The 27,802-nt window shown below is 42.1% G+C and overlaps 1 protein-coding gene across 1 annotated transcript; it reads left to right on the top strand.

Moving 5' to 3' along the window:
- Positions 1-536: 536 nt before the first annotated feature.
- Positions 537-17,994, top strand: hat1 (histone acetyltransferase 1). The gene is made up of 11 exons (XM_010890962.5): positions 537-642; positions 3,456-3,527; positions 4,471-4,546; positions 4,706-4,826; positions 10,800-10,979; positions 11,137-11,258; positions 12,011-12,115; positions 12,555-12,661; positions 13,246-13,397; positions 13,875-13,991; positions 17,395-17,994. Exons 1-11 carry the CDS (start codon positions 618-620, stop codon positions 17,560-17,562), a joined length of 1,245 nt encoding a protein of 414 aa, XP_010889264.1. The 5' UTR covers positions 537-617; the 3' UTR covers positions 17,563-17,994.
- The last annotated feature ends 9,808 nt before the right edge of the window (positions 17,995-27,802 follow it).

Genomic DNA, 27,802 nt, shown 5'->3' with positions numbered 1-27,802 from the left:
TGATTCCAGGGTATTCCACAATGTATATTTTAAATTTTGCCCTAACACTACACATCTGATTCATATATTTAAAGGTTGATGAGTAATTTATGTAAATCAGCTGTGCATAAGGGACAAAGCAACATGCACTGGGACTGGGAGGCCCCAGGACAGTTTGGGAAACCTTGGAATAGAATACTTGTAGCATCAGACAATCTCATCAGTAAAAGAACAACAAGATACACATCCAAAAAGTTTTGTATTTTTCAAATTAATGTATTTTATTTACTGTTTTTAAGCAGTAGCTAGGTCGTAACTAGCTTATATGGATACATAGTCTATACCCTGCCCATTTCAACAATTTGTCTTCTCAAACGTCATTTAATATCAAACCATACAATTAACCAAAACTGTGTACATACTATCTAGCAGAAACCATTACAGTCGTGGTTAGTATTTCAACACACGAAATGTATGTTACAAATATAAAATCGATGAGTATTACACAACCAACCCGATAATTCAACGGTGAGAAAAGCAACTTTCTTTTTGCGTTCACCAGCTGTAACGGAAACACGTGAGCAAACAGGAAGTGCTCAGTGCGTATTTTCCGCGGGCCTTTGACAACGACAACACAAATGCAGCAGTGTACAGAAATGGCGGGTAAGTTATACATTTATTGTTATATATTTATCATTCGAGTGTAAAAAGCCATCGTATGGTTTGTATTACAATTTGTATGATACCTACGTGTACCTGTTTGGCGACTACGCATGTTATTGTGTCACTGACAATCCAGCTGTCAGTCATACGCACGTAACGACAAGTTAGCTGGCTAGGTAGGTAGGTGGCTAGCTTGCTTGCTAACGTTACGTTAACAGGAGTTAGGGATGTAGTGGCTAGGAACAAGACTTGTTCTACGAGCTACCCATATATTGTAACTACAGGGTTTGTTGTTATCGGTTGTGTTGATGTGGGTGAAAGTTATCCAACAACGGTTGCGCTCAACCACGGTTTGTTGTGGTTTAGAGCAGGTGCATGTGGATTAGCTTGCTAGCAGTGCCAGAACTTCCCTGCAGATCAGTACAGTACGGTATAATATTTGGATAGTAATTGTAATTTCGTTTGTGGTTGTATGTGCGAAAAGTGGGTGTAGTCGGATTCTCTTCTTGCAAAACCGTGGGTCTTTTACTCTATTTAACGAGATAGGGAGGGTTAGAATTGTTTCATAATAAACACATTTTCTTTGCAAAACGTTTTCCGTTAACGGTACTGTGTTCGTTGTCAAACTTTTTGCAATATAATCCTAAAAGATGTCTTTAAAAAGTTATTCTTTATTGAAATCTCAGTTTCTAAAGTGGGCCCTATATTTGTCATAGGGAACATGGTATTGCCTGGGGAATTCTGCAAAGACGCAGTACAATCTATATGTGATTATCAATGCACTCACTTAAAATTCACTTTAAATGTAAGAGTTGTCAGTCCAAAGTAAGTATTGATTTAAAAAAAAAAACACATCACAATTTAACAGGTAACAGCGCACAAACTGACTTCTGTCAGTATATCAGCAAATGTTACCAGAGTTGTGTGCATAGATGCAAGGATAATTGACTGGGCTTCATATTTTAGGAGCTATGACGTTGTATTCCTGTAACAGAGTTGGTCAATACCATGTTTTATCATTTTATAATTAATATTCTTTTGTTCTCTGATGATGCTTCTAATTTCAACAAATGACAATTCAGTTATACAAAAGTTGTCTTTGTGTATGTATTTATTGTAATAACTTAATCACAAAAATAACAGTTGCATGGAAAATCTTTCTTATATAATGTATGGAGGTGAATGTAGCATACAAGGTATTGGATGTCATCAGCAAAACTGCAACAGAGGAAAAATAACAACAAAACACAAATGTATTATTACAAAAATTGCTGGAGCATATTATGCACATTTTCAGACTAAAGCACAATTGGTCTGAAATAAGCAGACACATTTAAAACACTGGCTGATATTGAGTCCCTAGCAAACATTACAGCAGAAGTAAACAAAGGTGATAGTGTCTGTGCTGTTTTTAAAGATAAAATAACAACAAAAAACTCCTCACTATCTAATACATCTACCACAGCCACCCTACTTTTAACCTCCAAATCTGTCCACCTGTTGCACAGGACTCTCACCTCTCCTCAATCAGTCTGGTTGACTTACATCGCTAAACTCATAATGACATCCAAAAATACCACCTGCTCTCTCTCCACAGTCCTGGTTGAAGCCTCAAATACCTGCTCTCTGTCCACACATCACAACTTCTCCCTCACCAACGGTATTGTCCCCTCCTGCTACAAAGCTGCTCCTGTCACCCCAATTCTAAAGAAACCTGGATTAGACACCACCATCTTTAACAATTTCCGCCCCATCTCCAACCTCCTCTTCCTGGTGAAAACTCTTGAAAGATTTGTTGCCTCACAGCTCCAAACCTACCTCCTCAAAAATAATCTGTATGAGCCTCTTTAGTCCGGTTTCCGGCCAGTCCATAGCGCAGAATCTACACTCCTCAAAGTTGTCAACAACCTTCTCTCTGCTGATGCCGGTTCCCTCAACATCCCGATTCTCTTCGATCAGAGTGCTGTCTTTGACATCGTTAACCACCGAATTCTGCTCACCAGGCTCTCACGAACCGAACCCATCTCATCTCACTAAACTTAGATTCAGCCACACTTACACTGGGTGTTCCCCAGGGCTCAGTACTTGGTCCCTTACTCTTCATATACATCCTCCCCCATGGTCAAATCCTCCGTCACTTCAACCTTAATTTCCAATTAGGCTGCTTATTGACATCTAGCTACCAAATCTTTCACCAACCCACCTCTGACCCATATTGAATCCTGCCTAACTGTAATAAAAAGCATGGATGAAGGAAAACTTCCTCAAACTCAATAGTGACAAAAGAGAACTCCTACTCATTGGAACCAAATCCTCCCTCACCAAAACTGTCACTTTCACTCACAAACCTTTTTGAAGTAAGTGTTTATATTGGAAACTTTCAAGTATGTCCCTCCATGTTATGTTTGGTTTGAAGAAACCAGGTAGAAAGTTCCTGAAGTTAAACATTATCAATTCTGTTTATCAAAGTCGGCTCACCTGCAACTGCTGATTTAAAAAGGGTTTTATAAATACATTTGATGGATTGTAACAGAGCAGTAGTACATTTGGTGGTTTCAGTGGTGCGGTAACCCAGAGCGGATGTTTAGCTCACCTTGATGTCTACAGTCGATCACTATTAGATAATTTAGTGTTCAGTGTACAGATTTTAAAACGTCTTTAGATCACTCAACATGTATCTTGATATCACTGATGGAACCAGTTGGTTCCTTTTCAGCAGCTCAGAAATTGTCGAGGAACAGAGAACAAACAGTGGCTTGGCTAAATGAAATCACCCCTGCTGTAGCTAGAAATCCTGTTTCTTTTTCTCACAGGGATGAATGCAATGGAGAAGAAGCTGGCAGAATATAAGTGTGACACCAATGAAGCCATTTGTTTGAAACTAGGTTTGTTTAACATTTATATTTATTAACTAATGTTGCAAAGTTACCTGTGTTTAATAAAGTTTCAAGGTTTATTTGTAAAATACACCAAACACAGGGTCATCATTCACAATGAAATTCTTGTGACATGGCCCCTGGCAAGTACGTAGTGAGAGTTAAGAAGAATATATTAGCAAAAAGGTTGCCAGACCAACCCGAGGGGATTGGTTGCGGTATTTTGACAATATACTCTGTGTCTAGACATTCCGCAGTACCACCTGCTTAGAGCAGCTCTTTTTAGTATTTTGGCCATATATTATGTCATATTTTTTAAAATATAGTATTCATGTGGTGTCATATTGTCCATGTGTTTCTAGTAAGTCGATCATATGGTTTAAGACGCAAAAGCCCAATCATTGAAAAATGTGTTAACAATAGCATTACTTTCAGTGAACTCTTCTATTTACATTTTCAGAATTGCCATTAGCTTCATGTTCAATTATTCACTGTACAATTGACCTTAAAAATATGTTTGTTAGAAAAGAATATCCAGGATTTTTAATGCCAAAACCCTCACAAAAACCTATTGTATTCACTAAATTAATGGTTTATATTTAGTGTACTGTTTTACAGTCCTTTCATCTTATATAATTATTTGTTATTTTTACTGTTATAATGCCATAAATAGTGCCAGGGGTGGAGATCTGTTGTGTCTTTCTTGTGACATGGCCCCTGACAACTACGTAGTGAGAGTTAAGAAGAAAATATAAGCCTCTTCTTGAAAGATAACATTCTGGTCATATCCATTAAAGACCCTTATAGTTTAACATTTTGACCACTTGTCTAAAGTATGTTGGTAGATGGTACTTTAAGTTTTTCATATTCATTATATCTTATGTTAGTTTTCCACTCTGAGTGAGTAATGAGAACACCCTCCCAAACAATTAACCACAACTATTTCTCTCAGTTCGCTTCGCAGAGGATGTGGATGATGAGAGCACTACTTTTCATCCAGAGTATAGCCACCAGCTTTATGGTGATGAGTGAGTATTTATACTGATTAAACTAAGAACATCTTTGTGCACTCCATCCATTTACTTTTTCCATGGGAGCTCTATGCATGCTGGTTGCCTGACTGTAAACGGTTAAAACCAAGTCTTAACTCTGATGATTCACTTTTTGTAATATTTTCTTTCCTCCAGTGAGGTGGCTTTTGGATACAAAGGTCTTCAGATCCAGCTGTACTACAGTGCTGGTAACCTGAGCACACTGTTCAAAGTGAAATATACTTCCAAAGTCACAGAGACATTTGACTGCGTTGAGGTAAGCAAGTTATTTGAAATGTCACCTTTTATCTCTTGCAAAAACACTTACCCTGTTCAAGTCCGTCCCCCCCCCACCCCCCCCAAAAAAAGAGAAAATTGGGCATGTTTCTTTGGTTGAAAACATTAATCATGCTCTGATAAAAATTTTATGGTAGTTAAGCAGTCTCTGCCACTGTTTCTGTCCTGTGGAGGTGAAGGGTGTCACTTCTCAAGTCCAACAGAACAGTATTAATATGTAATTATTTGGATTACTATTTAAAAAAAAAAGTCAAGGTCTTTAGAAGTATTAGCTAAATTCCCATGGACTCTGCAGTCTTACCTTAGAAGGGAAGCTGGTTTCACCACTGACACAGAGAATATTTTAACAATATTAAATATTATTATTGTTTATCTTTTTCTAATACAGGCGGGGGGATAATATGTGGCCTTTGCCAAGCCATTTTCACATTTCCATGCGTTCCGAAAATGTTTGGAATTGGCATAGATTAAAGCATTTCTGACGATTTTTCATCAATGTTGAGGTGGAAAGGTTTGTGTTCAGACAAATAGACTACACAGCAAACAAACTGTAAAACATTAACTACTTACACCTTAACGTGCCTTTCCAATCAGAATAACTTTTTTCTGTAGCACCCAACGCAAGTTTAGAACATTCAAAATTATTTGACAGTCAGAATTTCCCTAATTTGTTTTACTGCCGATATTAAAATACCGCAGGAGTCCTCTTACATTTGGAAAGGTACCAGTCAAGATCAAATGACTGTGAACAGGTAAGTGATCTCCCTTTATTGCAAATGTCAACAAGGCAAGAACGTGCCCGAATGAGATGATTAGGTTAACCCTTTGTAAATGTTTTTCAGCTTGTAGTTGGCCATCAAAATTGTACAGAAATAACTATTTTAAAACCTCATATAAAGTTGTTTTTGTAGCATACGTTTGTAATATGATATATTTAAAATGTTATAATTGTCTGATTGCTTCATATCTTAAGAAGTTACAATACTGTCTGTTCTGTCCTAATCACAGGTCGAAAATACTATCCAATTATTTTAGATAAAACACAAAAATACTTCTCAATTTCAAACTTTTGCCTTACTTCTGTGCTGCACATATTTCATTCATGCCTGAATTTGATCCAAAACCAAAGAGGTGGGAATGTGTGTTAAGAATGTATGTAACCTAAGTTGGTGCAAGTTATTTTATTGGTAAAACAAAGAAAATATGGCAGTACTCTTCGAATGTCTTCACTTATGGATCTTGTTCAGTTTCCCGGCCTGCTTTAGTTTTGGGTGAGCCTTTTTCATCGGCTTCTTTGTACATATTTCTGTAGGCCTTTTGGCTTGACCCAGAACTTCTCTGAGTGGTGGAATTAAGCGGCAGATATGTAAGAGATGTTTTCTCAGACTCTACCCTGTCTGTCAAAGAACCCATGGACCGTTGGTACACTAATCCTTTCCCTCCCTAAAGCAAAAGATCAGAGTTGGATTGGGGGCTCTTGGCTGAGCCATTGATTTGATTGGATCAGTGATAGTGGACTATGTCAGCCGGGTGAGTTTCCCATAAGTGTGTCTGGAGGGAGTAGTGTTGCACGGTATGCAGAAACTACTGTACTTTTCCCATATGAAAAATCAACAACTATATGATTCCTCTGTCAAACTTGATTGAGAGGATCAAGTCTATCAGTGCATAGCGTGCACTGTGCATGATTCATTCATTTACTGCTATAGCGGCTGCATTTCCATCCGCACAAGCCACGCAGAAGTTGGCTAACAGACCAGAAATACGCAACACGGCATGTGGAAATGTTGAAACTGTTCATTACGGTTAGCAAAATGTGATGATGTCCATATAGGCTTCCAATCCAACAAGATGGCTTCCGGTTGCTTCCAATTTGAGTTTATGCTTTCTTGGATTTCTTGCTAGCTTACATCTGAAGTTAGCATCGTGAGGTTAGCACCGGGAAGTATTATGTGTGCAGCGCTACGCCAAAGCATTTTCATATTGTATATGAATCATCTGATTGAACCATTTATGTCAAGATAAAATGTAATAAAACCTAGTTGTATTCCCAATTGTGGCTGTCAACCCTCACCAGTTTCTAGCTCTATCAAACTCACTCATTCTAAAGTGCTCACTCTAAATTAGAGATTACTTAAAAACTCTTCTAGCTGTTATCAATTTAGATAATCTTCCATTTGAAACGTAGCATCTGTAGTTCCTTAAATCAGGGACATTATTAATTGAACTGATACAAGTATCAAGCGCATGCATACTGTTCTGGATGTTTTTATATGCATATTTTGAAATATGGATATGTAATCTTTACTTGACAATGTTAACAGTTTAACTAATGCCACTGAAAGATTATACTTTAAAATAGTTTATTAATAAAAAATCTACAGAAATGTAATTTCATTGCAGAAAGAAAGTGCACCCCTAGGATCACTAGCTGATGTTGGCCCCTTTGTCTGAAACAACATAATGTAGCCATTTCTTCTAACTGTTTGAAGGTAGTGTTTAGTTTTTGGCAAACCTGGCAACTGGCATTGCGGCCAAATTCAGCATTTGGTTTTATTCCAGGTGTTGTCTGGCAAATGTCATTTGTAAATGTATATTGTTTTTGAGAGCAGAGACTTTTTCCCCTACATCCCATGTAGGCCAGGTCTGTGCAGTCCCATTCTAACCATTGACTCATGCACGTCTGCGTTAATTGTGGAAAGACATCCCTTTGTTACTCTGGGGTTTGTAGAGACTTCTAATAGCGTCTTTTGATCAGCTCTTGGGCTGAATATTTTGGGACAACCTGTCCAATTTAGATTGGCAACGGTTTGAAATGTTCTCCATTTCTAGTTTTGTCAGACAGGGCCAGGGGAATGATGTACTTTTGAATTCCATTGAAATGGCTTTGGTACACTGCCCAGTGGCATAAATAATTTTTCTTCTAAGGGCTTTGGATTGGTCTTTTGATCTTGGCATGGTGTTATCACACACCCATATGTTTAAGACCAACCAAAATTACAACCCTGCTCTTATACTCTATCATGCGCTCTTTCGTGACCACAGAGTCAGTTTATCATCCCATCCAAAAGACAACACTCTTTATCCAGGGCAATGTTCCCTTCATGGCCCGGGGGCTTTGGGATTTGATATTGTGACCAGAGTGAAGAATGCCCGCTACTGGGCCTCCAACCCCAATACCAGCAACTTATCTCCCAGCTGGGACTGACCCTACTTTAGTGTTAGAGTTGGGCAGGTTGACGTGCGTATGTTCAAACCCAGAAGCAGCTGAGTTTTTGTGTGGTTGAAGTGCCATTCTGACTTTTTCTAACACACTTTTTGTTTCGTGAGATCACTTAGGTATTGAATATTGTGATCGTATTTGGTATTGTGATAATAAAACAAGTATTGGCAAGTGGAGCTTCTGGTATTGTGACAGAACCAGGAGGGGGATTACTGGAAGACTTGGTCTCCAGACCTTTTTGCCTAAGTGTTCCTGGTTCTGGTTATCAGCTGGGTATCACTTACTCTCTATAGGGCTTTCAGTTCATAGTAGGATTTATAAATTATTAAAAAACAAAAAGCATTATTTGTTTATTGACAAGTTTCTCTCTTGTTTTCATTGTTGAGTGTTTCCAAAACAGTATATTTTGGTCTCAGATCTAAAGAGTGTTCTTGTGTTAAATCAAGGCTGAAGAATACCCTGTGATGATGATGATGACGACGATGATGATGGCCAGGCCAGTATTGACCCCTGAGTGTCCACCTCGTTAAGGGTTTACTGCAGCTGGTGTGATATAGAAGAGTTCGGGCGCAGCAGCAGAGTTCAGGCTGCATCTGAAGAGTGTTTGTCTGTGAGTGTGTGCTCACGGTGGCTGGCTGGCGTGCAGCTGGTGAGAGTTAGAGGGGAGCTGGGACAGAGTTCAGCGTGCAGCTGCTACTACTCTAATGGGAGACTGTTGTTTGAGATCACCTTTACCCTAAACCAGCCAAACACTATAATGATGGACTCGGCGCAGTCGGACATCCAGTTTTGTTCTCAGACGTTTTTTTAATTCTGTGTATCATGTGTGAAAATCATTGACTTGCATCAGTAAGAATGTATTTATGTATTAGCTTAGTTGTGTTATCGTCATCTCTTCTATACAGTTTACAAGTGACAACATTTGATTTATAGCAGCATTAAGGGAAGAGTAGTCAACCGAAACCATCGCCAATGGGGAGAGTTGTGAAATTGCGAAATGCAACAACTGGGAAATATTATCTGATTTGGTGTTCTGTAGTTGCATTTTTGTCTCTGTTTTGACTACTCTAAATTAGATATGTACACACATCAATTATATCCTTAAGATGAAAGGCCTTCAAGTTAAACAACATTTTCTAAAGGTACATTGTTGCATCATAACTAAACCCAAGATACCTTCTTTTATTCTTGACTGTGTCATTTAGTGTCTAGGGTATAGGAGAGTGCCTTGGACAATATGACTTGTTTGTCCATGGCCTTTTATTTCTGCTCCTTATTCCTCAGAAATCCAGTTGAACAATTACAATGATGAAGTGGCATTCAGCTGCAGGTGCGTTACTTCCAGTTGGATATTAGCTGATGTCTGAAAGCAGGGGAATTAGCAGTGTGTTGTATTAGCCTTTTGTAGTGCATTTTGTTCAGGCCTTCTTCATTTCCCTGTTGTCAATGGCGAGTAGCCAGGGTCTCGGTACAGAACTAATGCCCGTCATGTAAATGGTGTGAAAGGGCTGCTTAGCAAGTTAATACAAAGTGTTCTCATGTCAATCCTAGTGGAAATGGATACAATGCAAACATCACAGCTGAACCAAGCACACATTCTAGTGAGTAAAAAGTCCAGGGGGAGGGGGCCTTTGTGCGCCAGCCTCTTTGAATCGTGGGGGGAAATTCTTCTGATTGAGGTGCGCTCGCCAGGATTAGAGGAGAGGCCGCTATTATGGATGCCTGAGGTTTGTTAAGTTGAGATCAATTCATTAAATTTTATTGCCCAGTGAGAAGCAGAAATACGTTATTGTGCGGACTTCATCAAATATTCATGGTTTAACGTAAGTAGTGAATGTATTCAATTAAGTGCTCTTTCACCAAGGGGTTGGGAAGGGGGGTGCGCTTGTCTCTGCTCAGCTGACAGTCTTAATTGCCTAATGGTTCTCCCTTTTTTTTTTTGGCACAAAAATATGTATTCTTTCACTTTAATTCCTCATGTTCTCTGTCAATCAGAGCTGAAGCACAACCTAATGACAGAACAATAGTGACTTATTTCTTAGGTCTCGTTAATGATTGCACATAGAGGAGGAAAATTAAAACATGTCCAGATTTCCTGATTATTCAATTTCACGCTCTATTCAGATTTCTTGTACTCACCAAAGCAACTGCGTTTAGACTCTATGTAGTCACTTTGTATAAAATATTTATGTATATGTCAGCTGCCATTTGTCTCAGCAATGGATCCCTGGCTTTTATTACAAATTATATTGAGTCTGAATTTGTTGCTTTTCACAAAGTTGTTCTACCATGTTAGATTATTATTATTATTTTTTTACTGATGACAGTACTGTACAGGCACGCTAGTCCTTGAGATACCCCAGGCTTACTCTGAGTAAGGAAGAACTGCTTTTGTCTATTTTACATTACTTAGTTTTAAGCATGTTCTAGTGCCTGTAAGGAAATTAAATAAATAATAAATGTCCTTTTTATTGTTCATAGTGATTGCTTTTTGCTTTATTGTTCATAGTGGGTTTTTTTGTTTGTTTTGTGTTCTTGTTATGCAAGACAGGTGTGCTTCAATGTATGTTGTACTTTGAAAGTGATACATTTGCATAAGATCTAACACCTATTTTGAATGTACATTTGATGATAAATGGACCGGTGTGAATAAACAGGCAACCACTTTCCCTCCTACAAGAGGTTGTCACTTTGTATGGGGTTCAAGTTCATCTTGTTTCCACTCTGCAGCCTGATGATGTTGAAGGGAAGATCCGGGAGATCATCCCTGCTGGGTTCTGCTGCAATACGGATGACTTCATCTCGTTGTTGGAGAAGGAGGCCAACTTCAAGCCCTTTGGCACCCTGCTTCACACATACCATGTTCACAATGTAGAGGAGGGAGGGGACTTCACCTACCAGATTCATAAGGTCTGCATACGAGTCTGTGCTGCGATGCTATAGCAGCCTTTATATTTACGGATGTCATGGTCGCCTATATGATTTTCAGATCATTTTAATGTGAGCGACATGGCTGTTCTGTTTATTGCTTGAACTGTGACCTCAGACCTTCTGTCTTCTTTCCAAGGTGGACGTGTCGTGCCCAGGGTTCAAAGAGTACCACGAGCGCCTGCAGACCTTCCTGATGTGGTTCATCGAGACAGCCAGCTTCATTGATGTGGACGACGATCGTTGGGACTTTTTTCTTGTGTGAGTGTCTGCCCTCCTTAACCATGTCGCACTTCCTGCGCCCCTTACTAATATTGCCCTCCCTGGACCCGGTCCCGACGTCGCCCTCCCTGGACCCGGTCCCGACGTCACCCTCCCTGGACCCGGTCCCGACGTCACCCTCCCTGGACCCGGTCCCGACGTCACCCTCCCTGGACCCGGTCCCGACGTCACCCTCCCTGGACCCGGTCCCGACGTCACCCTCCATGGACCCCTTCTCGTTGTGAAACAATGGGCTCTTTTAAGGCGCTCATGACCAATTACCCAGCCAGTTTGATTATATTTTCCCTGGCTATGGAGAATTGTTGATCTGGCAAGAGTTGCCTTTGTGTTCAAAGCCCTTTTCATTTTTTTCTTTCCAGGGCAAGAGCTGAATTGAACGCTGTTGTCTTTTGAAACACTGAATGACATCTCAAACAGTAAAAAGAGCCTCTACTAGTGTTTTCTTTAGCCTGGCACCTATTAATGGTGACAATGGGCAAATGGACTGAAGTGATGTGGAGGGTCTCGATCTCCCCCCCCCACCACCACCACCACCCCCCTTTCTCCAGCTCTAAGTTGCAGTCCTCCAATTAAGTGCATAATGTATTCAGGTTGTAGCAGGTGTACGGATGGGGACAGGCCTGGCCGCTCCAGCATGCTGACACTGAAGGAGGAGAATGGAGAGGGGAAAATGGACGCGGCATGGGAGTGTGCCTGTAATTGACCTTCTTGCCTTTGTGTTTTATCTGCAGATTTGAGAAGTACAATAAGGATGGGGAGACTCTCTTTGCGACTGTTGGCTACATGACAGTTTATAATTACTACGTGTATCCAGACAAAACCCGACCACGTGTAAGGTAATTGCTAGGCGAGCACGTGCCTTCCCATTCTTTTGTACTAAATGGGAGAGGAAAATTATACATTTCTGTCTCACTTGTCCTACAAAAATCCCAAATTGCCGGCTTATGTATCCAACCCCAATCTGTGTGATACAGAAGCCAAATTGATCAAAAAAAAGCGTTTGGCTTTAAATAAGCATTTTGATTTATGTTTGATGTATTGATTGACATGACACAATAACAATTTATGTTCGTTATAATCAAGTGTAAAGAGCTCCCTCAATTACAAATAATTGGGACATTATTCCGAGTTTCTTTGGTTCTCCGAATGTTATTGTGACGTTGATAGATTGTTGTATTCTAGTGGACAAGGTCGAGGTTTAATAGGTCTGCCGGTGTGGTCAGGGAGGCTGTTCTTTCATGGCTTTGTGTGTTGGCCTGTTGTCCGTCTGAACAGCCAAATGCTGGTCCTTCCGCCGTTCCAAGGAGAGGGTCATGGAGCTCAGCTCCTGGAGGCCGTGCATCGGTTCTACTGCAACCTGCCCAAAGTACAGGACATTACAGGTGTGTGCAACGAATGACATGCTGCTCTGATCATGTTTCTAGCATTGCTAGGTCCTTGTGAACACACAGGAACATGCACGTATTAAAGTGCTTCAATACAAATCACTTACACACAAACGATTGCTTTGCATAGGCGAGTGGAATGAGTAACTGAAGCATCAGCTCAGATCAGAGGGGCTCCCCAATGGTCTTGTTCATGTTTTCCTCTACTTTGTATAAGTCCTTTGAATGGGGAGCTGGGGGGACAGCTCCTGCTGAAAGGAGGTCTTCTTATCCCATTGCGTTAAATCCTCTCCTTGCTCGAAAGCCTCCGTGGAAGCTGGGATATGTAAATTCAAGCAGCTTTAGCAAAACTGTGCTGGTTACACGCAGCCACAATCATAATCTGACAATGGTGTGGAATTCTCTAACTGTGTAGAGAATCAGTGGGACCTGAGTGAAACTCGAGGTGGTAGATGTGAACAGTCTGAGAAACGTGTGTATATTCCGTATGCCTAACAAATGTTTCATGTCATCGTTGGTGGTGTGTATGTTATTGGAAGGGGAATCCCAAGTGTGTGTGACAATTGTCTGGTGCTTCTCAGCTGAAGACCCCTCGGAGAACTACGTGAAGCTGAGAGACTACGTTCTGGTCAAGCTCTGCCAAACACTGCCGTCGTTCTCCTCAGACAAGCTTTCCCTGGGCTTCAGTGACGACATGGCCACGGAGGCCAGAGAGAAGTTAAAGATAAACAAGGTCAGCAACTTGATGGCCCGAGGATGTTTGAGTACTGTACGTTCATAGGGGTCCTAGGGCTTTTCTTCATTCTCCAAACCATTAACGGACAAATACGGTTATTAACCCCTGACTCTCCAGTCTCTTTAAAGGGGTGGGCACTCAGCCCAATGCACTCACTTCAAAGTGGTCCCTGCTTGATTTCTCTTAATGCACTTTGCACTGTTTAGCAGTCCCAATTATATCCTAGGTTTCCTGTGTCCCAGTTGCATGTTGATGATTATCACAGCCTGATGCCTATGGGGTAGAACGACCGAATGTTGTTTTTCGCTCCGTGAAGCTCCAGGCACCTTAGCGTTTTACCAGGAGGTCCTGAATAGCTCTACCAAACCTGAAGCCAACTAAGGAATTGGCTCAATCTTTCCTACATGATTGCGGGGGCTGACTGTACGGTTTCCTAAAAGCACTAATGGCCCTGAACTGTTTCCCCCCCTGCAGAAACACGCAAGACGAGTGTATGAAATCCTGCGTCTGAGAATGACAGACATGAGCGATGAGACAAAAGCAAGAGATTACCGTCTGGAAGTTAAAAGGAGGCTGTTTGCACCCACCAAGGTATGTTCACATGGAAAGACCTCACCTTGTCTAGTGGCATGTTTCCCAACATCTCCCTGCTGTGTCTGTCTCATGCTCTAGTTTAAAGGGTTCCCAAACTTCTGTGTTTTTGATTTTGCTCTTAGGTACACAACCAATTGAGGTGTCTTCAGTTGTGACCCACCATAAGGGTTGAGTGGAGAAAATTGGGGCCAATTTTAAGATTGACTGTATATTTATGAAAAGATTTGTAAAAATACAGGGTTAGGTTGCGCTTCTGCCAATTGGTTGAATTATTTCCTTGCCCTGAGTAAGAATGTTTGACACCCTGATCTTGACTGAATTGAGAATCGAGCAATTTAAAATTTCATTTTCCCGTTTATGCTTCTCTATACTCGTGTACAACGATTTGGTTGAAAACATTTAACCATGAGATCCTTGTTTTATCTGGTAAATACCCTCCAGAATCGTTGGAGCCCTTGGTAAAGAAGGCTATGATATATGTTTTTTTTATTATTTATCTTGCACTCAAAATGAGGATCATCTAATCCTTCAAGGTTAAATTGTTCTAATAAAAAAAATCTGAGATGAATATCCAGCTGTCTCATTCAATTCAAATACCGCATTTTTTACTATTCAAATACTGCATTTTTGCCTCCTTAATCATACTCCTTATTGTGCCAGGTGGCAAAATAACCAAGCATCCTCTTCTAGGCAGGTATATCACCGGACCTGTTGGTTTACATTTTTTAGTTATCAACAATTTTGCTTAAATTAAAGTGATTTTGCTTTTGCATTGATAAAAATAAAATGTTTTACATAAATCTACTCACAGTACCACAACATAACAAATTGAAAACATGTCTTTAGAATAGGATTTGGGCAGTTTCTCCCCTTTTTTGTAAATCCTCTTAAACTCTGTCCGATAGGATGGGTAGCGTCAGTGAACTGTAGTTTTCATTATTTTCAAATCCAGGCTTTGGCTGGGCCCCTCAAGGACATTCACAGACTTTTCCCAAAGACACTTAAGTGTTCTCTTGGTTGTGTGCTTCTCGTCATTGTTGTGCTGAAAGACGAATCTTCTCCGCTGTCTTAACCTGAACCACGGTGTCATCTCTACTTTGCTCTGTTCATTCCTCCCTGAGTCCTGACTAGATTTCCAGTCCCTGCTGCTTAGAAGCATCCCCATGGCATGATGCTCCCACCAACATTCTTCACCATTGGGATGGCATTAGTCGTATTACATTGTTTATGTCTGAAGTGGTGATTGGCATTCAGGCCTAGTGGTTCTATTTTGGTCTGACTGGACCGGAGTCCTTTTCCTCATACTCTCAGTTTCAGGTGGCATGTCATTTGTTTTGTTTACTCAGTAGTGGCTTCCGTCTAGCCTTGCTACCATAAAGGCTTGACTGATGGAGGGCTGCAAAGATGGTTGTCTTTCTGGCAGGTTCTCCCATTTCTGCAGAGAATCTCCGTTAGAGTGGCCATTGTGTTCTTGATCACTTCCTGGACCAAGGCCCTTCTTACCAGGTTACTTATTTTGGCCAGATGACCAGCTCTGAAAGAGTCTGGGCAGATCTAAATTTCTTCCATTTCACAAAGATGGAGCCCACTCTGCTACTGGAAACTATCAATTCTTTAGCTTTTTTGTTTATATAACCTTCCCCAGATCCATACTTTGACATTATTATTTATGAGGTATAAAGAGTTGTTTGAACCTCAAGCCTTAGTTTTTTCTCTGACATGCATTGTGAAATGTGGGACCTTATATAGATGTGTGCGTTTCTGTTGTCCATCCAACTGAATTTACCACAGATGGACTCCAATGAAGGTCTAGAGACATCTCAAGGATGGTAAAATCACACAGGATGCATTTTACCTTAATTTGGAGTGTAATGGCTAACACATTCACACATTTTTTTCTTTTGTCGTTATGTGGTATTGTGTGTCGATTGGTGTCAAAACAATTTATTAGTAATCTGTTATTAATCCCGTCTAACAAAACAAAATGTGGCAAAAGTGAAGCTGTGAATCCTTTCTGAAGCCACTGTAAATACATTAAAAAAATTATCCTGGACCCATCTGGTTGCAGCCTACAGTCTGGGAACCCCTGCTTTACTTCCTAGTCCAATGGAATTTACGGGTTGCATCTGTGCCATGTAATCGTTGTTTATTTCCTTGTGAACTTCATCAGCGGTGAGCAGCTGTTAGTCACACTGTTTAACCAGGATCACTCTTGAGTTGATTTTAATGTGATAATTATTGATTATGCCAGACTTCTCAAAATGTTTGACAGCTGATGACTTTAACTATAATACATGAACATGTCTCTGAACCGTGGTTAAGAATGCTACACTATGCGCATAGAGCTGCTTCTTGTTGCATCCTGTTACTTCTGTTGCATGACTCCAGAATCGGGAGGATTATTCCCCAGTTGCAGAGAAATGGTTAGGAGTACCAAAGGCATGTTATTGGACTTACAATGGAGCACAGCAGGGGTCCACGCTGGTGTTATCCTGGGATTCAATTCCATTCAGGGCAGTGTCATTATGGAGGATTTGCATGTCTTTGGAAGGAAGGAGTAATTCAGCTGAGAACTAGGTTGCCAACAACACACATTCAAGCAAGTGAGTCAGAGAAGTTCGTCTGTCAAATCAGCGCTGTCGGTGTGCATCTGAAATGTGATTGGACACACTAACTCAGCTATTCCCAACGCGTCATCGATTTTATATGTTCAATACCATGTGCTGTGTGAGTGTGTCATTGAAACCCAGCATAGCAACCATTAGAGGATTGCTGTCAGCAGTGTAACCACACATTTTGAAAAAGGCCAATATCTGAGGGGGAAAAAGTATGTGGTTTGAAAAAGGAAGTAGGAGTTCCTTGGGTGGACGAGTGTGGAGGAGAGATCTGGGGGCCAGATGCAGCACTTTTTTCCCCTTTTTTCTTCTTGAAGGTTTGGTTTGTAGTTGAATGACAGGGCCCTCCTCTAATGAATGCGTGGAGGATTACACGTCTCTGCTCAAACCTGGCATCTCTTACCCGACTTCTCAGAGAGTCTCTACCGTCAAATACACAAGTCTTTTCAGTGCCCGGCCCCAAAGTACAGTGAGGAATCCTGGCTAATGTCCAGAAGCTTTCTGCAGTCTCAGTCTGAAATCCAGAATCCTTTTCCCGCTCCCATCAGTGGCTGTTTGGGTTTATGACACTGAGCAATATGTATAATAATACTCAATATTAAATTGTGCTTGTCAGCTAAATGTCCACTGTGTAATATTCCCTTCTAACTGACATTAGACTTGTAAAACCTATCCCTCCACATATGGAAAGTACTGTGCTGCATGTTTTACATACATAGGAACACCAGCCAATGGATTTGAATCCAACCCGGTTCACGGACCGGCGTGTGTTTTTGTGTTCTTAGAAGAACCAGCGGGAGATGACCAAGATGATGAAGTGTTTGCGGCCGGAGGAGCTGGCGTCCCACATCAGTCAGATGGACACCGCGCTGCAGCACGAGGAGCTGGAGAAGAGCTACCAGGAGGTGTTGGCCGAGTACAGGAGAGTCATCGAGAGGCTAGCTCAGGCCTGATCCCCCTGGGGCCTGATGTTGACGACCCCCCCACCCCCACCCCACCCACAGAATCCCCCCTGCAACACAACCCCACCCTCTCCTCCCTCCTCTCCCTGCTGGTCCGAGATCTACAGGAGAGGATGGGGGCTGCACCCTGCGCTCGGCTGGGGGAGCCTCACTCTGTCCCGTGTGTCTTCACAGTCTGTGTGAGATGTAGCGGTTGGGTAATCATTCACAGGCGACACAAACACCATCCATACGTTTGGCCTGGGGAGGAAGTGCCTCCTTTTCTTAGAGAATAAGGGAAAGCGATTTTTTTGTTTTGTTTTGTTTGTTGTTGTTTTGTTTGTTTTTTTATCTTCAATATCTGTCGTCAAGCTTTTTCCTGAAGACATGTTGGTTTTGAAGCACTTCATATGGAAATAAATGAACTGTTTTTTGTACATTGATCAAACTGGGTTGGTCTTTTCTTTTTTACATGTAATATTAAAGTGCAATTTCTGATGTATTGTCTGAGTGAGAGTAGAAAATGTATCATGTCTATTGGCTTGCCTGTCAGTCTCCACTTGTTACTGGGACCGCCTGCAGTAATTGTTCTTACAGTATTAAACCTAATGTCTACCAACCGTTAACTGCAATACACATACCAGATACGTTGTACTTTATGCAGTGTGGATTTCAATTGAACTGAATATGCATTCATACAATATCGGGTAATCTATTTAGTTTAATCAATTTCCACATGTAAATTTGTTCAGGCACCCTCTTGTGGCTAATGTAACTTCTGATTGCCATTTATGCTGAGTGTTGGGCTAATGAGCATTATGGTTTTCAATTTAAAACCTCTTTGCCTCTACATTGCCCACTCTTCTAGAGCACTGTGATGAAAAGCCATCTCTGGATACTTTTGCACATTGTTGCTAAATCAAGGTCTCAAGGTTAATTTTCATTTTTTCCCTCCACTTCACTTGGTAACAAGTAAAACCTCTGAATACTTGACCAGCTCTGATTTTAGTTTGATTGAATCCACTTATGGCCACCAGGGGTGTCATTTCACTATGGGAGACCAGACTACTTTCCTGTGGTGATTTGAATATATAGCTACAGTAAAAGCTCAACTGACTGGTCAGACTTTAGCTGTTGGCCTTCGTTTAATTGAGAAGAGTGTTGGCTGACGTCATCTGAGTTCTCACTTTGTTGGGTCTGGGAGGTGCGGAGCTCGCTGCTGTTGGAGGGCTTACAAGCCTGGCTGGTTTTGTCAGGGCTGGGGGGGGGCTGTGCTGTGGGACCGGGACCTCCAGGCCTCCCTCCAGACCGGACCACACAGTGATGTTTACAGAAGCCCAATTACTCCCCTAAAGCTCTGCCATGCAAATCAGGGGAAGCCCTTGTCCCCCTCCCCAGTGCACCTGCCTGCAGTGGGCTTTACTCCTGGAGAGTTGAGAATGTGGCGGATTGATACAGGGCTGTTGACAGGAACCCACATCTAGTCAACAGGGAGCCTAAAAAGTTATGTCAAAGTGCTCGCTCACATATGCCTCTAAACAGGATACAATGTTTGAAGCTGTTAAAAGGGTGATGACAGAAGAAAGAACATGTTCTATTCCACCGTAAGAATGTGCTTGGTAATATGGTAGACGAGAACGCAGAGCTATGTTCTGACCAGAGTTTATTGTATTACATTCAGTGTAGCAGTCAGTTGTCCTATGCGCTGTGATAAAATGGATCTGTTGTGAAAATAACCGTGTTTATCAAATGACACTTCCTGACTACAGTGCGGTGGTGTGACATTATTTGATGTCTCTGTGGCTGGGTATTTGCCGTCAATCAACCATTCAGGTGCAGTGAGTTGACATGTGGTTCTGCCAGGTACTGGGTCCAGAATACAGCAGTGGTCCCTTAGCTCTGTTCTCACATAGGGAACTATGTTACCCCAAGACTTAAATGGGGGTAGGTAGCCAATCTCCCTTCCCTTGGTCTTTGGTTTTTGTAGAGAAAAAATCTGGGTATGGAGTGCATTTTTGTTCAGGATTTGTTTCAAACATTTTTCTATAATTTCTCTTGTTATTAACGCACACTAAATTTGCCCTGTGAATGGGCATTCCTTGGGTCTCAGGAATAACACAATTTAAATCATAAATGGGGCTTACTATTGACGACAGTATGAAGGTAGAATTTAAGTATCTGGTTTCACATTTTGGCATGCTGGTCGTCTGCTACTGTTAGCCGATGGCGCCTCCCGATCCCTCCACTGAGACAGACAGGCCGCTTGGACCCCGGCCCGGCTGTTCTGATGGACCCGATGAACATGATAGCCTACCTGTGTTGAGAAACCCTGTCGTCTTAGCCTGCGGATTCCCAGGAGAGTGAAAGGAAGGCATGTCGATGCCCTGACCCTCCCGTCCTCCTTATCGTGTTCCCAGTTCTATTGTGCTCGTCCTTGGTTACCCACATACCCCGGGGCCAACTGCCCCCTCGCATCATTGAACCTGGCTGGGCACTTTCTCCGCTAAATGAGCCCTCTTTAAGATAATGTTTGATGCGCTGACAAGCAGAACCAAAACACTGCAAAAGAAACTAGGTTTGACATCTTTTAATTGTGTGTCAGAAAAAGAATGATTGCGGCTCGTCGACTGGTTTAGATCATGCTGCTGATATGGTAATTTGCTCAAGTAAAGGATGTGATGAAAGTGGTAGTGTTGCTATCCCAGTAGAGGTCCCCGGAGGACATTCTGCTTGTGGCTCTCACATTATCCATAAACGTATCAAGATGGTTCCTCGCTGTGCAGTTATTTACTATTCTCTGTTTTAATTAAGTGTAGTTTGTGTAGTTGGTAGTTTGTGAGTGTGTAGTTTGTGAATTCAAAAACAGAAAACAGAAAATGTATTTAAACATACTTAAATGACTGGAACAGGTGGCACAGACAAGCAAGTGCAATAACTGAAAAAGGAGGGTGGGGGGAACTAATTTGCGAATGATGTCATTCATGTTGATGAATTGCTATCTGCAATGTCCTGAACATATGTCCTAGACATTTTCATCCGACCGACATTTTCTGATTACATCTGCGTTGAATAATTTATTGTGATTTTCTTTTAATCAAAGCTAGCATCCAAACTAATACATGTAAAAAAAATAAATAATAACATCTAACAAACAAACTGCAATGTTAAACTGGATTTGTATTCTAACCGCAGTACAGGAAATCAGTGGTATACACTGGAGTTCGTTATAATGATTGACAAGTGATTGAACAGTTCCAATTTAGAACTTGTTATGTTTGGTTACCAGTGATGTATGCTGGTAGTGCTGAAAGTATAAACATGCCCTTCCTGTATCACAGCTCCATAAAGATCCAGTTTCAATCTCCAAACATGACTTTGTCTTGGCCTGGCAGTACAGCTTGGTGAAATAGTTAAGGGTTTTGTCATCCTCATCCGATGTAGTAATTTATTATGTCTCTTTTTTGCTTTTTCCTCTTGTTTAATGTTCTGCTTTTTAAATTGACTTGAACAAATCCAAACAGCTAGACGTTATTAGGCTGAACATGTGTGGTCATTAATGATTTGAACCTGTGGTGACATTTGGCTTTGATTTACTTAATGCTGGGGTACATATTGCCATGTGGTGTGATTGAAATCAGCCAGGAAGTTGGCTTGAAATATTAGATATTGTGTTTGGAACTGGGGAGGAACAGCTTCCTTGACACAAGGTCATTCATCAAGACTAACTGTACAGGCCTGATTATTAATCTGTTAAATGAGCCATGTTGAGGAGGTAAAAAGAGAAACACATACTTGCTCAATGTATTTTTCAATTAAAACTGTCCCATTAGGCTGTAATTGTTGCAGCACTATCCGGGCTTGGGAGAGGCATATGGGAGGGGGAGCTAGGAGGAGTCAGACTGAGATGGTATCAGGTCTAGGAGACAGGAAGCCTCTCTGTAATCTTGTCAGGTTGGAGATCTGTGTGCTGCCATCAGAAAGGCCTACCCTCCGTGGTCTTCAGCAGGCACTCCAGGGGACCTCCTTATCATCTGGGTTTCTAAACAGAGTCTGGCATGAATTGAACCTGGTAGATGTTTATGGTAAACCGTTTTGTCAGGCAAGACATCATTTTAATGAATAATTGTTAACACACATTTACAGAAGTTTCCCATTCAAAGGTCATAGACTAAGTTCCCGGGCGGCATAGACCAATAATTAAATTTGATCCTGTGCGCTTAGTGAGACACTAAATTGTTTTCATAGCAACACACCAAATAGGTATGAGAAAGATCACAAACGCTAACGACTCTGGTGCAATAGAAATTACTTTCTTAATAGCAGAGACGAGATAGATTGTTAAGCAGAAGCACATTCTATACAGGTTCATATATAACCAGCCAGGTCATAGTCAAACACAACTGTTAATAGAGGCCATACTGTTTTCAGAGTTCAAATGAGGTTTTCATGGACCACCACCCTGAACCACAAGATGTGGTTATGATATTGGGAATAGCTGCAGGGAAGTGTTACTCTGTGAACATACTGTTTCCCATGTTTATCTGCTCGACAACATGGTGGTAAGTTTGATGTGCTGGCAAGGTGCAATTTCTCTCATGCCCCGACAGCATATGTAAACCCAACCAACATCAAGCTACAGTCGAGGGAGTCTAACCTGAATCAGCAGACAGGTCTAGTTGTTGTTCTAACTCGCCAGTTAAAAAATCCAAATCAAAGTTAATATAACTAGAGGAACATCAGATGAGTGCCATTCCATGCTTTGTGTATCGTTCTACAATAGGAGAACAGTAGGAGCACTTCTCCGGTGTCCTTCTCTGAAACACTCTGAAACCCCCAGTGTTTTTTCAAGCTGAAGCCCAGCTTAGTAAGTAAATAGGAATGTTGCATTTGCCGCGAGGAGACGTTGAAATTTGCCAGATGCTCTGTTCTAATTAGGGCCAAGTATTCCCTCTTGTATGGAGTATGTGAGAAACCAGAAGTGCACCGCTGCCCAACCTAACAGACTTGACTCAAGTAAAACTTCAATGTTTGGACTCCAAACACTTGAACATAACAAACACTACGTTGTTATTTGCTTTGTAAACCAGAAGTGTTATTTCAGAGATGGAGTTTGTCATGTCGTGGCTTGTAGACATGAGAATGGTCATACACAATATCCATAGGACTTTCACAGTTTCAGAGCTCTGTGTTTGAAGTCGTTATATAGAAATAACCACCATGTATTTCAGGATCACAGTAGCATCTCATCCACGCACATGTGCGTTCTTGGTGTGTGTGCGCACATGCCTGTGTGTGTGTACGTGTCTGTTTGTGTGTGTGTGTGAGTACATTTCTGTGTGTGTGTGTACGTGTCTGTCTGTGCGGGTGTATGTGGGGGTGTGTGTGTGTCAGTGTGTACATGTCTGTGCGTGTGGCCGTTGGGCCTGTATCCTCTGTATGATGGCGGGGCTGGAGCTAAGAGTATGGAAACCATTTCTGGCAGGAGGTTGGGCTCTAACTCCGTTGGAGGCATTAGGTAACGTGTCCCTCCTGCTGAAGGTGCAGCCTGACTGTTGCTAGGAGCACTGTCATTAAGGATCCATTGGCTCTTTAAGAGCCACAGAGGCAACGGTTTCAGCCAGCCTCACTGCTGTGTCTTTGTGTGTTCCACAAGCAGCACGTAGCGCGGCTGAGAAGCGAACGGCCATTACTCCACAGCTGAGGTGAACACAGCCTCCATCTCTCCAATGTGGATTTAAAAAAAGTAATGTTTTACCTCATACACAGGTGCCCACACATCCCAGTTATTTCAACTTAGCGTTAAGACCGGCGTCCATGTAAATCAGAATGATTTATCCAAATAAATATGAATTTTCTCCTTGAAGTTTGTGAATGTGTTGGAGTTTGACCTGGAGCCCCGTTGGGGGAAGGAAACGGCACAGGGCAGGAAGTGAAAGGAGACCTCTGAGCTGTAGCCACCCACAGGCCCCCTCTTTACACCCCCAACCTGGCTGCTCTCCTGGGCTGCAGTGCTGGGACCGTGGCCTGGCTCCTGTCCAGTTTCCAGCACTGTGATGGGGAGGGTCATGGTGTGCCTGACCCGAGCTCTGCATGTTGGATGTTGTTATTATTAGTGCTTCATGCCCCCCGGGCTGCCGGTCCCCATTGTGCGGTGCAGCGGTGGACTCTGGAGAGGCTCTGGACCTGGGGAACAGCTGTGCGGGTTACAGGCTCCTGGGGCCCCCAGCACCACTGGCCCCCTCAGCAGTGGCTCTGCACAGACCAGGCAGGAGTTTAAGCACCTCAATGCTATTTATACACTGACTAGTCCCTCTGCAGAACCTCATCCAAACACCATACCAGGTCCATGGCCAATGCCACCATAGAAGAGCAGCGCACAAATTATAGGCAGATATCAGGCATTTATGAAGATTCCCTTTTTTGGTCTCGCAAAGCTTTTTCTAAATCGTCTTGATAGAAACAGTGGGTAAAGATAGAGAAGAGAGTTTTTCCTGAAAGAGCAGCGGGCCAGATTCAAATCCATGCTGCAGCAGTACAACGGCTTCGATCTCTGGACCACCCTGGGCCCTGTATGATACACTTATTTGCACCTGCTCTTAAAAGCGTGTCATTAGGGAGGAACTGGATTGATTATTTTCTAGTCCTGACAATTGTCACATTGTCGAAACTGAGATCAGCGTGGCCTGAGTTCATACACGTCAAAGCCATAAATTTTTTATAAACAGCGCGCCATCCGAAATGACTTCCAAGGAGGACGGACAATGTCAGCTTCTCCAAATTATAGGGGCCATTTTTAATATGCCTCACCTTAGTATCTTGATTCGGTCTATTCCTGGCAGATCTCAAGGGGGCCTTCTCAACTGTGTAAATAGCTCTGGAAATTGTGCATGGCCTTTGACTGTCTGTATAATTATGAGCCTCTTGCAGTATTTTACTTGGCAGCCTGAGAGGTTAACCCCTGAGGGCTGGACGCTTGGGGCTCCCTGTCTGACTGGCAGAGGTCTCCTCAAAGCTCTGCTTGTTCCACTGCTTGCTTGGCGGCCTGGGTACGTATCTCTAAGCAGCGCTGATCATCTGGTGGCTGGACTGTGGGGGAGGATGGAGGGGTGGGGAAGGTTGTCACATCGAGCCACAAGTAAAGGGTTTTTGGCTGGTTGGTTGAAGGCTGCAGCGTTACAGGCCCAAACAGACACCGTCCTTGGGATCCAGCTGGAGCCCATTGCATTGCTGCAGGGACCAGCAGCGCTTATGCCATTGTTGTCTCTGTGGGATAGTGCCATACCGCACTATATTAGGACTCATCTTTTCATCTGCGCCTGTAATCAGACATTCCATGCTATGTAACAGATGACAACCTTCTTTGAAAGCCAGAAGTCCCCTGAAATACAGAAGGTGAAGAAGATAATGTAGTGGATGGCGAAAATGGACTTGAATTCTGAAATTCTTCGGTGAATCTGAATTCTGAGGCTTTATAAACGTCAGTTACTGATTTTAATCATTGCTATTTGATGAGGCTATTAAGTTAGCTTGTTTACATTACTGAGCTGAAAATAATGGGAATGTTTCTCATTCTCAAAGCATACCAGTCCAAATTGTGCTGTTTATTTATCTTATTTTTTTTACCCTTCAGACTGTCACGCAATGACCAAAATTCATTCTTTTCTTCAAGTTTTTATTGTGTAAAAAAGCTTTTTCATTTGGTCCATTTTCATCTGGGTGGATTTTGGGGTCATATAAGGGATGTGAAGGCAGGGACTGGGGTAGAAGGTGCAGTCTGACCTGTCTGACGTGATTGATGATGTTGCCGTATGAAATGGCCTGTGAAGATGCAGCCTCTTTTTTGGAGTCACAGCAGAGACTGTAAAAAGGGAACATGTGTGGTTTCTTCTCTAGATTCCCACATTGTTCTCTCTCAAAGGCTCCCCTCCCATGGGCCGCAAAGTTCTCTGTGCCCCACACAAAACTATACAGAGGGAAATGAGTAGGCGCTCTGGCTCTCTCTTGAGAGGACAGCACTTTATGTATTGCTGCCAAGTAGTATAGATCTTCCTCCGCTTTGATCCTAAAAAATAAAATAGATACTGAATGTAGTGTCAAGCAGTGCTTGAGACGGAGGTATAACAGAGGCAGAAGCATTCGTCTCTGTGACGTTACCCTTGAACATCTCTCCTCCTGCTCTGCCACCGCTCGGCCGCTTCTGGTGAGCCTGTGTGTGCCTGTGGCCCTTGTCCTCTCAACAATAGCGCGGTCAAAGCCAGGACTGGGGAACAATGGATAGGGGACCTGTGTCCTGTCCGTCTCAGCAGCTGTGCAATCAGGGCCTGGCCCTGACCATACCTGGGTGGGAAGCCCTCTCCGTCCTCCATCATGTCCTCCTGTCTCGCAGCACGAGGAGAGCATGGCCCCTGATGAACTGGTCGGCTGCAACCTCTGAGGAGCTTTGACCTGATGCTTGATTAGCTGAGGCTACAGGTGCCGGTGGGCCTGAAATCAGAGGGGCTAGAAACGGCCCAGCATGCAGCCTGCTCTTGTTATTTTCTTCAATCATTTCTGTACAGTATCACCATATAATCACAGTAATTCCCTCTTCCAGGGGCTCAAATACTAGCACTTGCAGATTAATCCTAGAGTCCATTTGCTCGCCTGCGCTGCAAACGGTAACATCATCTCATTTCATTGAATAGCTCCCTACATGTTTATGCTGGAGACTTCCAGTTTCTTGCTTAGGCTCTGACATTCTGCTGTGTTCATCGGTAGCTTCCATTCACCTGTTCCGTGGGGCTTGTGAATGCAGTAAGCAGATAGCAGAGCATTCAGACAATGATTATTACAAATCAGTAGTAAAACCTTAACTTTCAAAAAATGTTGACATGCATTTTTATGCTTAATTTGACTGGGAAGTGATGAAAGATTGAAGAGAGACTTTTTGCTGAAAGAGCAGTGGGCCAGATTTGAACCCATGCTGCACGGATATGTGCACTAGACATGCCCAAGGCCTAAAACCTGAACTATTTAAGATAGACACTAAAACCCCATCAAAAAAAACTGAGACTCAGTCAGCAACTGACCTCAATTGTCAACTCATCAGTGATTATAGGTTGTTTGACCCAGTATATTTTGAGAAAAAATCCTGTACTGACTCTTTGTTTGTGTTCAGTAGAAATTGTTCGAAGTAAACGTAGACTCTCACAAACACTAATTAGAGGAACCGCGTACTTATATATTGTATGATAATTGGCATTGTGAAAAGTGAGTGGATTATAGTTTTTTTCATGTAACATTAGTTGGTGGATCAATGGCAATGTTTCGATACTTTATTGGTCAGACCGGTCATAGTGTTATCTAAAACCAGTCTTCTGAAAGCGTGACAGTTATTTTCAAGATATGGCAACACTGGACATAGTCAGGTACACTGTTGGCCATCTTAGCATTTAAGAAGATTTAGCAGTGCCGGTTGGGAGAGTGAACGCTATTGTTTCACCACTATTATACAAATTCCACGAATGCTGTTACTCAATACTGTGCCAGTTGCTCTACTCTAGAAATCCTGCAAGCTCTATGGAAGTCATCTAAAAGTAACTGAGCGTGTAAACATTACACAATGTGTATATGGGGTGAAAAGTACCATGAATAAATAAAACACATATGGCGACTCATTTTAGATCATGACCAACACTTACAACCACCACTGGCTGTTATACTATAAAAACCTCCGAGCGCATCTTTAAGCAATTAAGACGTCATTTTGTTTGTGCAATTCGTATACGCATTTGGTGTCGTTAAAGGATAATATCCCTTGATGTGGGCCCAAATACGATATAAACCGTGACTCAGATTTCTTTAAATCCCTGTCCGATGTCCGTAGCTTCCTCTGTGTTGAGGAATAAAACCTGCCGTTTTTTGCACAGTGAAGTGACACTCCGAAGAATCTTCTGATATGTGGCCATCATCCATTGCATTGAACAGGATCTGTAAATTGCAGTGTTTCATCAGAGTGAGAAGTTTTGGTAAGAGAATCAAAGAAATTGTTTGTAAAACTTCAAATGTGTGAGTTAGAAACAAATATGAAACCATTTGAAAGCAGGGAGCCTAAACTTCAAGATTGTTACTTGTTACTGGGCAGTCATGCTAAATCCCAAATTCTTCACTTCACTCCACACACGGCCCTCCATTTGCACTTTCATATGGGCTGCCATTTGCACAAGTCACAATTTCTGACAGAGTGAAAATGTAGGGACTGTGTGGACAAATT

The sequence above is a fragment of the Esox lucius genome, chromosome 16 (assembly GCF_011004845.1).
Source record: "Esox lucius isolate fEsoLuc1 chromosome 16, fEsoLuc1.pri, whole genome shotgun sequence".
Classification (NCBI taxonomy): domain Eukaryota; kingdom Metazoa; phylum Chordata; class Actinopteri; order Esociformes; family Esocidae; genus Esox; species Esox lucius.
Note: the sequence above shows the minus strand (reverse complement) of the source record. Positions and strands in the feature narration are given on the sequence as shown.